At 38.3% G+C, this 10,819-nt stretch overlaps 1 protein-coding gene across 1 annotated transcript; it reads left to right on the forward strand.

Moving 5' to 3' along the window:
* The first annotated feature begins 530 nt into the window (after positions 1–530).
* On the forward strand, positions 531–9,548 carry LOC122537474. Its single transcript, XM_043670655.1, has 4 exons — positions 531–596; positions 3,199–3,389; positions 7,670–7,786; positions 9,266–9,548. The coding sequence occupies exons 2-4, from the start codon at positions 3,229–3,231 to the stop codon at positions 9,429–9,431; spliced, it is 444 nt and encodes a 147-aa protein (XP_043526590.1). The 5' UTR covers positions 531–596; positions 3,199–3,228; the 3' UTR covers positions 9,432–9,548.
* Positions 9,549–10,819: the final 1,271 nt, after the last annotated feature.

Below are 10,819 nucleotides of genomic sequence, written 5' to 3' on the forward strand. Positions count from 1 at the left end.
GGCAAAGTGTTTGTTTCACATTTACATTTTAATTTTAATATCTTTTGAAAATGGCTAATTTTCGTTGGCTCACTGTTCTTCCCTCGAATCGTCAATTCGATTATAAAATGTTCGAACGTTTCATTATTCTTAGCTGGTACTACCGTGAAATTTTCATCTCGTCGTGGATGGTTATCGGTTACCTAGTGAATCCTGTGAAACAGAGACTTTTGCATTTTCAAAGTAACTACCAATGCTGTTTATTTCTTCAAACATCGACTGATAATTCGGATATTCGAGGTCCGTTTTTCACTGGACGATAATCGCGAGTTGCAAACGCAAGTTCGTTAAACGCAAATACCGGTTCTCCGGTCTCCCATTGTGAATTCCAGCGTTCATTATCGCGTTGCCATAAGTTTGTCGAGGCGCGAGAGAACGCGTGCTCCATTCGCCGTTAGTTCGTTGACCAGTGACTAGAAAACCATTAATTTCAGTGTTATTTCAAGTATTTTGGAATTAACATGTCCCGTTTATTTCTGTTGGAAACTGCGACAATATGTCTCCTCGTCTGGAGAAGCGAAAGTAGCCTTCTTTATCCCGAGAAGTCGTTGCTCCAGGTAATTATTACGTATTATATGCTAAATCTTCAAGCGTCTTTCGAGTTACTTGAACCTAAATTGTAATATCAGGTTATTTGGCATCTAAAAAGAAAAGGAATTAATATACAGACAAAATTAAAAATGACACGTATTTTCTCGCTCAAAAGTCGACGAAGACAATATTGCACATAATAAAATTGTTCGAACGGGCGTAACATCACTTTTAACTTTATGAACGAGAAACACGTAACACAAAACAGTATCGCGTGTCTCGCAAATTTTCAAACTCAGACGAAAAACTTCTTCGCTCGTTCTTTCATATAAAATCACCCCCATTCCGGTTATAGTATTAGCGCTACTTGCGATCCACTTCGCGCAAAGGTCACAAATTCCTTATATTTAAATCGCTGAAATTCCGTCGGAGCCTGAATAACTCGAACGAGATCACAGCATCGTTTCCCACGAATTGAAAATTCCTCGAATTGAAATTTTTGAAACGTTCGCTGGCGGGCACGCGATCAAGGATAAACCTACCTTGTGTAACCGTGAGCCTCTTATCTACTTAGACAGCCCGCAAAATTTATCAAGCCTAGGATAATGAGCACTCGTTCGCGAGTTCCCCTCTAATTAGATTGCGCCTTTGTTTGCAGTGAATTCTTAATGTTTTCCGGGTAAGACACTTGGAAAGGGTAGGTCCTTCACTTATTGATGCGACAGCCAACGTAGAAAGGAGGCTGATTCGTCCTTAATAAGAGGAACGTTTGAATAAACAATCTCTCGAAAAAAGTAGTTCAAAGGGCGTGTTTGTAGCTTTCCCGTGGCGGTGAAACTGCACCGGTATGCTTTTAAATAAACGAACTGAGAGGAGATCATCTTTTAACTGTTCCCTCGAAACGGTTATTTAGTATTTGATAAAGTTTCAAACGATTGGTTGTTCAATGTTTAATACTAATGGTATTCCTTTCTTCTCGTCTATTCATCTCGCAGTGTGTTCCAGCTGAAGCCTCCTAAATTAAATGTCTCCTCTATTTTTCACGTCGTGGCAATTGTTTTTAGCACAGTTTAAATGGTTTTCAGAAGGACGTGTCTTGGATGGAAGAAAGAGATTTATTTATTTTTTCTTCTACGTTTCTTTAGGATCATTCGAAACTCATTTCTTCTTTTGATCGAATTATTATAATAATATCTAGATTAGTTTCTTACTTTCACTGACTCGATTTATTATGTGGCAAGCGTAAGGTGAAAAAGGTTGGGAATCGTCGCTCGATGGTTTACACTTGACGATTACAAATCTAGATTAGGAGCGTGGATGTATTCCAACGTGAAATCACTTGAAAACATATTTTTTGAATTTGAATCTGCTATTTTTAAGAAATTCTTCTTTCCAACGTTCCATGACAAGATCCATTTTGCCGCATCCTTTGGATTTGTTGCTCCGTCGTGTTGGTTTTCTGAATGTTTCCTTTCTGAAGGATGCACTTTTCATAGAAAGCGTACTTGACAGTTACATCACCGAACTCGCGAAAAATCGAGCAAACGTCTAGCTACACCGAGATTGAGATTTGCCGCGCGTGGTTTACTACGTTGTCATCGAGTATTTACAAACCAATTTTTTCCCTAATTCACAATTTCTTATTGAGAATTTTTGTCGATATTAAAAACTGCAGAAGATTTTTATTGAGACATCTTTATAATAATTCAGTTCCTGATACATTTGGAACATTTCGTTCTTAAATTTTTCACGACTTCGAAAAGTATTTTTTATATACGTATTTTGAAATATTGAGAAAGGAAATTTGCAGAAAATTAGGAACTTTCTTTTACGCTAGTTAAATTCGAACGCTGGTTATTGTACCACGAAGATACAACATTTATAACGTCTTTCATTTTAAAGTTACGTAACTATTTATTTTACAAACATCATGTCCAATATTACGTATCCAAAGTTCAATAAAATAACAAAGAAAGATCAGACATCGAGTTTTCGAGGATCATTGGAAAGAAGAGGCTTCAATATTCGAATCTATTGTAGATTCAGTCGCGAAAAAAATTTCTTCAATATTCTTACATGCTGTGACAATTTATAACAGTTTCGAGAAGAAAAGTATCTTCATTATATCTATCCACTATGTGACGTAAAATCATTTCAGAATAAAATGAACGAAAGTAAAGGTTTCGAGTTTTTTACTGAAATAAAAGGTTTGTTGTTTTGCAAAATTACAACGAAACATTTAATTAACTAGATATTTAGTGCTCTAGCATTAATGGGAGTCGCTGTGTTTATTACTACTGTCAATGTAGTATTTATTGCGAGAGTGACAGAATTATTATACGTGACGAGTAGTATAATTGAGAGAATAGATCTAGCTCCATATCTTTCAAACGAGAAGAGAAAATAACAGCATATATAGAGCACTTTATATGTGTTAAACCCATTCAAATTTTTTCTCGGTGCGTCATCGCGTTTCCCACGTATGCAGTTTCTTCAGGACTCTGCGACGTGTGACATCTTTCTAAACTAAAAATAAGTTTACTAATCTCTCGCTCGTACGAACGTCGTTCCCCAAGAAGCCGATCGTACCCTTCTTCTAATCACTCTTTTCCTCGTTCTACTTTTCAGTTCACGATCGGCGCCTCGGTTCCAGTTTCCATGAACAAAAGGGGTAGCGTGGTGTTCTCGTCGGCATTCCAATTCAATTATAAACTTCCGTCGAACTTGTCGGAGCTCGAGCCTACAATAATACCGGCCAGGCAGTCGAGGGGCTTGAATCTGCAGGACACTTACGCGGCCATCGAAAATTTATTGAATCGGTGAGGGCATTTCTGCGATTTCCATATGCTGCGGGGGGAGGGAAAACGGGGTCAGTTGTAAAACGGGTGGAAATTCAGCGGGCGAGCCGGTCCGAGATCGTTCAGAATCATGGAACCAATGACGGATCCAAACATCCAGTTCCCGGGAAGAATAAGCGGTCCGCGTTGCCGTTCGAAATTGCTCGATGAATCGGCAAACACGCTCGAAGCGAACGAATAAATTTGTAATTAACTCGACACCGGGATCGGAATCGAGACCGTTTCCCGCGGACGGTTAATGAAATTCCATTTTCTAGTCGAGAATCATCCAGCCGTGATCCGCCACATTCGTGTTTATCACCGATGGCACGCACAATGGCCGCGTAATTGCGCGAAACAGGCAGGGAAATGAAGCTTCGTCGTGTATGTCTGACATTTCAAGGCACGTGAGTTTTATTAGAGCGATTATAATTTTATTTACGCACGTTTTTCACTGGAAATGCCTGGCGTTAGAATGAAAGATACAACCCTAGGAAAGAGTTTTCGGTCAAATTCAAAGGTATTACGAGGTATACGCTTATACTTGAGGAACAGAATCTTATAAAATTTAAAGTGTGATATAAATTTGGTACAATATAATATAATATAAATTTAATATAATACAATATAACATAACACAAGCTCAATATATTATAATATAATATAATACAAGTTTAATATAATACAATATAAATGTAATATAAAATTTTCGATTCATAGTATTTAATAATTATTAGACTGCAGATTTTTGATCTTGATGAACTTTTACATCTTCACGTGTGTACGTAACTGAAGAAACGAAGCGTGAATATTTGCTTCATTCATGTTAACACTCTGCTTCGGGCATTTTACCTATTTTCACATGTCACGCGTATTTTTTACACCATGAAATTTCCCACTGTCCACCTTCTGATCATCGTACGCTCGTACCGAAGAAAATTGTTGGAACATTTAAACAAGAAGAGATCGAAGTGCAAAGCGCCGAATGCACGCGGTAAAAGGAAATTTTTTTGGAAAAGTTGAACAATGTCTAACAGAAAAGAAACATTAATCTCTGTAATTGTATTTAACGCAATTACTTGGCAGGTCAAGAAGGGGCATTTACACGGGCGCGAGCGTGAATTAGAATACTAAGATCAAAGAGCTAGAGAGAGGGTGAGATGAAGATGGCAACTCGAACGTAAATTAATTGGGACATAAGGCAATTACTTTGTCTTGAGAGAGAGAGAGAGAGAAAGAGAGGGAAGAAGAGAGGAAAGGGTAGAGAACAACGATCTCGCTTTGGAAAGATGGCGTGAAAGTTAAGAAAGTGTTGGAAATGATACTGAAAAGGGGACGCGGTGTCGCGTGGAATGGATCGTTAGATGGCTCAATAGAGGTGAATCAGCTGTCGCGGTTCTTTCATGGGATTTGTCGAGGCTTCTGGTCAGTCTAGCCGAGAAGTTCATTATCGATTGTCTGGAAACAGCGGGCGGAAGCAACGCTTTCATTAATTACCAGCCTTGACACTGTTCCCGCTTCTGCCATCGTCGAGAAAGAATCGTGGGTTTCGCGACGAGAACGCGAGACTCCTGGTTAAAATGAATGTTTAACGCGTAAACGCGCGACGAACGCTCAAACTAATTCGAAATTTGCATCTGTTCCTCGGGCGCGGTAACATAATTTCGTTCGAGTCGTGTCGTCGAACAGGCGGCTAGGAAATGGAGGAAGAAGGATAATGAATTTCTCTCGGCTAGGAACACAAGGCGTGGAAGTACGGGACATGCTTAAGAATTCCCTTTCACCGCTTTATAAAACCAATATCATCTCGCGGTGGCTGCATCGTTCGCCACCGTGCGACTTCGTAATAAAATTACTCTGTACGCCGCGGTCGAATTACGAAAAAGATGGGAAACGTGGCGAGAAATAATGGGGGGTGAGTAAGAACAGGAAAAACATGGAGTGTGCACGAGTTCGTGAGAATAGGGAGAGGAAGGAGAAATGTAGGGTTTGTCTCAGACATAAGCAAAGAGGAAGAAAAGAAATTTCATTGTCATTGAAAGATTCATTTCCTTTGCGACAAATTTCTGATTTATTTATTTCGTTAAAAATTAAACAGGATAAATTGAGATGCAAATGCGCAAGTGAGATGCAACAATTACGACGATTACGATTACAACATATATCTATAGAGATTACAATGATTACAACATATATCTATAGAGTGTGACAAATATAATAACCTTTAGTTTCACGGCGTCACGAATACATGACTTTGGTTGTTCCAAAATATTAATCCAAATAAATGAAAATATTTATTGCGATAATAAAACCGTTACAATTATTATATCATAAGATTTTTATACAATGATTATAATAATAAGACAGGTATCATCTAAAAAATTATATGTGCGATAATAATGAAACTTGTTCAAAAAACGTAATGGAGAGTGTTTAGCGGTCAGACAACGAAACAGATAATTCAAATAATACGGTGTTATTTAAAAGAGGGAGAAAAAAAAAGAAAAAGGAACGTTATATAGAAGGCAGATTCAAATTCATTAAAGACTTGTAAATTGTACTCTCGAAAACAGATATGACGACTTTGTTACTTATCTTGTTATCTACATTGCATATTCTTAATATATTGCCATTGGATATATCGTATCCGAATTCAAAAGAGAAAGGATGTGGATAGAATAAGCAAGAAGATCTGGAGGAGTACGTTGGTGTGTGAAAGTTAGTAAGACTGATGAGCTGGGGAGCAGTCGACAAGACCATTGATAATTCTGAGTAGGAGAATGGTCTTAGCAACCATACGTCTAGCTGCCACAGAATGGATATTGTACTTGGATATTGTAATAAATGGATATTGCGCCAGTCGAGTGGTCAGATTTGGAGGCAAGGAATCTTAGAAAACGGATCCTTTCAAGCTGATTCCAATATTTAGCATGCTACGAGATTGCCAAACAACCGAAGCATGAAAAGGGTGTGAGGAAACAATTCTGATTTAATAGAAGTTGAATTATTTAAAGTGATTATAGTTTTTGTCACACGTTCGCTGTTAGTATGTTTATATTGTTGTGAGCTGTGGTAGAAGCTATAAAAGCAAAATAAAGATGAAAATTGAACTGAAAAGTATATCCATTTGTCGTACTTATAGTGTAGCTGTGATAATCGTGCAGATTCACTAATAGCTTAAACTGACAGTTTCACTTCAACGACAAGATAAGCTATTTAAACACGAATAATGCTGAAAAGAAATTATTATCATCTTCAAATTTTTCGCAAAATGATACGTAGAATAAATGAATATTTACACGTTATATTTAATTTAACGATTACTTCAATCCTTAAATTATTTATGAAAAAATTATTATAATAATTTATGTCTTTCTCAGCTCTGAGAGTATTTAATAAACATTTTGTTTATTGATTTGTTTATATTCATATCAACGTGTCGATGAGAACAACGATAACGAAAAAATAGCAATGCAGTGGAACTCCATTTATATGAATTTATAAAGTTACAAATAATTAATTCATACAGTAGGAGTCTACTGATTCTTCCCTTATTTTTCATCGTTCGTGCATATAATAATAATAATAATAATAAATTAATTAATTAATTAAATATTAATTAAATAATTTATTTTTGTATAATAATTATTATTTTCATTCAAGCTCAAATAAATGAATAAAAAAAAAAAAATGAGTAAAATTGAAAACTTAATCGAGCACTAAAATTTCGTTGAAACAGATTAATCGTTTCTGATGTAAACATATTTATTAGAAAACAACGTAACATATTTCTACGCTCATCGCAACTTCAACATAACCACGGCCTCATTTTGCAAAAGGAAACGAATCAAGCTGTCGTATTATTGCTCACTGTGTATTTGAAATTTAAAAATCCAACAAAGTACAGAACGTATGCATGCACAAAAGTATATAAAATATCTAAATTCGATGTCATATTCAGCGGGCGAGGGAACTCTTTGCTCAAGCTCAATTTCTATATCTGCGTTTGCAGAAATATAAACTTGCATGAAAATCCCTCTATCGATGACGTATCAGATATATTCGAAAAGCTCTGGCGAGCGTTCTCAACGCAAAATAACGAGGAGGAGTAATCGCGCAGCGAAAGTTATTTATCTCGAGTAAGCAATTACTTGCGTTTCGTTAAAAAAGGAGATTCACTTATTTTTGAGTCAGACTCTGTGAGCAGGCGAGAGGGCTTACAAAGAGCGGATATTAAAATCGAATCGTATTCTCTGTTGAAGATACGGTTGGCAAGACGGCAGGGAGTGTCTTTTAAGGACCATTTGCCAGCTAGCGGAGACACCATTTGGCAGGACGCGTCAGGACGTTCTCGAGGAGGTGATCCATTTAATTTTAACGTAAGTTCGTTGCGACGAATCGCGCTTTGACTTGCGCCGCCGAGAGAACAGCGTCGGCTCCCGGTACTTTCCGAAACAAAATTCATTTCTTGAGGAGCTGCCGGTTAATGAATTCCGTTGGAAGTCCCTAATGGCTGTCCTGCCCGCTTACGACGAAATGAGACGACAGCGTGTCGCGTAACGAAGCACGAATAGACTGAGATAATGCAGTAAATCCACGTTGCACCGGCTACGGCATCGTTTAACTATATTGGAATACTCCTTCGAGTTGACGCGTTCACGTATCGTATTATTATTATTATTATTATTCTTTTTTTTTCTTTGCACAAAGGAGTAGAAAAAGAAATTTCGACTAACTTTTGATTTGTGGTCTTTGACTGACTAATTAACATTCGAAGCTTTTCTATTTTACGCGGATCTGAATCTTGGCAACAAAAATGTTTGTTTATTTGTTTACTGCAATGGAAATTAAACAGCATCTAAAATTTCCTCTAATCCCAATTTGATGGCCAAAAGTTGTATTCATATGTCTTAAAAGTGGACATTCCTGGCATTGAATCGATAGAGTCGATACGCGGTATCGAAAGACGGTAAAAATGTAGAGAGAACGTAGAGACGGTCGAATTAATGGCCGATCGGTAGTCGAACAGGTCTAGGGGAACAGAGGACCGGGCAGGAATTTGCCATTCCGCACGCGACCGCGCGTACTCGAAGGAAATTGCAACCGAGCCAGTGAGCGGTGCTCTAATTGCGACGAAGTTAGGCGCGTGCATTAAGCTTCTAATGGAAGGTGTTTCGCGTAGGTTTTCCCTTTGTGCAGTACCTCGGTGTGTACACACGTCACTGGGAAATTTCTCCCGACGTAATCCTGCAGCAGCATCCGCGGAGCAATCGCCGGGTAACGCCTGTCGAATGTCAATAACACCGCGGCTGCAGCCGCTGTTATTTACCATTCGAACAACTGCAATTTCCTTTGATCGATCTTCGATGCTCTTCACCCCTTTCTACGCGTCTTGTTCTTTCTCTTCAACACTTTTGCAGACAAGCGAAATGTTCACAGTCGTCTTGCACATTGATAGTACGGAAGTATAACGTGACGATGAAAAATTGTTTCGACTGCTTTGTCGAACTTTGAATGTTGAGCTCGAGCGACGAAAATCGAAGAAATCGTAACATTCGTCGGGACGATTGAAGTAAAAAACGTTTGCGTTTTCAAATGGGGCCAAATATATTAAATTCTTTTTCATGAAGTTGTGACAGTAGTCAAAGTGCATGAAAACAATTTTTTTGTAATAGTTAACATTTAGATACGAATAGACGAAAAAGTGCACTCTAATTACAAGTACTCGAACGAGAGTATATCAAACAACGTTTGCGTTTGTGATTGAGAGGAAAGATCGATGATCCGTGATTACTTCTACCTTAACGCGCGCCATGCGAGAATCATGCCAAAGTGAAACGGGGGAATTTCTCAATCAGGCCGAGCGAAGACTTGCCAGAGACTGGTAATTCCAATCACCAGAGCGTCGACCAATTGTACTGGGAAGCGGAGCGATTGGGAAGAACCGGAGGCGACTGCATCTTGGCCTATCCCGATTGCATCGAGTCACCCCTCGAAGCGTTCACGGAGGTTGCAACCCCTTAAGGGACGAGGGACGTTTTTGAAACGACAACTCGAGCCGTGTTGATTTCGTGATTCCGTCGATAACCGATCGTATTCCCGTATCGTTTATCGTCTCGAACCGCCATCGACGGTTGCCAGCTATCTGTTGAATTTTTTATAGCCGCCGTAGAGCGTCACCATATCGCGAAGAAGTCGATACATTGTTCGAGGAATGATATTTCTATATGTTTCGAGGCCGTTACGAGGAGATACACAGCGCAGTGACTTCATCGTAAAAGAATTTATTACAGTGCAGAGCTTCGACGAGGCGAAATAGAACGGCGACGACGGACCACTGACTATGTAAATTGTCGTTGTCGTATCTACCACGTTCTCCTAGAAAGCTCTATACCTCGTCGTCGTCGTTGTCGTCTTTCTTCGCGCGGCATAATTTGTAACGAAGTTTTCATAATTGTTGCGTTCCAGATACTACTCGATTCATTTCATGTAAATTTCAAAAGTTACCTGGGTTTTCTTTACATTTCTTGACATTGATGAATCTGCCATGCACTACGGTTTATACACCTGAATCACACTGTTCCAAATTTGTATAATAAAATATATCTGGAGTTCTTCGCGATACTGATATCAACCTGCTATCAACGTTTATAAGTATTTGAACCTTTTTTCCAGACTATTCCAGGCTTGCGGAAGATACTTCAGATTAATTTTGACGTCCACTTTTAGTTTAGGCAACCAGATACAATTAGCAGACATTTATAGAAACAATAATTAATTTTAATCATCAATAATTAATTAATTAATCATCCAGAGACGATGTAAACTATGCCCGTATGACTTTTACCAGAAGTTATTTCAGCAGTATCAAGTTTTATAATTATATATATGCACGTATATCCACCAACACGTGATCGTTTAATTGTTATTATTAATATAATTATCGAGAATAATCAGAAAACCTATATCATCAAATATCGTCGTCGAAAGGTTGATATTATAATACAGAGGAATGGTTCCAAGGCCTTTTGTTTCGGTCCTATTCGGTCTATTTCATCTTTGTATATATTTATTTTTATTATGATAATTTTATTATTAAAAGCAAGTTTCTCACAATTGGCTAAAATATCTGCGGAATATTTCCCGAAAGCTAAACGACAAATTACCGGAGTTTCGTTGGTACAGAGGCACACGATTTCACGAGACTTGCCGGAGAAAACAAAACGCTGTCGAAAGACAAACGCGAAACAGAACGAGCGAGAATCGTTTGGGAAAAGGACGAGGCTGGCGAATAAAATGAAGCACGATAGAAAATGGTGACAAACAGTCGTGCGAATAAAGAGAAATGGAGGCCAGGGAAGTTCCCCCCTGTGGAAAGGAAAACCGTTTCTTCGGGTCTTATATCGCGTTTC

This window comes from Frieseomelitta varia, unplaced genomic scaffold, assembly GCF_011392965.1.
Source record: "Frieseomelitta varia isolate USP_RPSP 00005682 unplaced genomic scaffold, Fvar_1.2 scaffold_161, whole genome shotgun sequence".
Taxonomy (NCBI): domain Eukaryota; kingdom Metazoa; phylum Arthropoda; class Insecta; order Hymenoptera; family Apidae; genus Frieseomelitta; species Frieseomelitta varia.

What these genes read in the sequence shown, in the direction of transcription:
- LOC122537474 (XM_043670655.1), top strand. Translation starts at nt 3,229, where the DNA reads ATGAACAAAAGGGGTAGCGTGGTGTTCTCGTCGGCATTCCAATTCAAT. An exon ending in ATCGAAAATTTATTGAATCG is followed by an intron (nt 3,390 to 7,669) that starts GTGAGGGCATTT and finishes TCTCTGTTGAAG; the next exon opens with ATACGGTTGGCAAGACGGCA. An exon ending in GTGATCCATTTAATTTTAAC is followed by an intron (nt 7,787 to 9,265) that starts GTAAGTTCGTTG and finishes TTTCTCAATCAG; the next exon opens with GCCGAGCGAAGACTTGCCAG.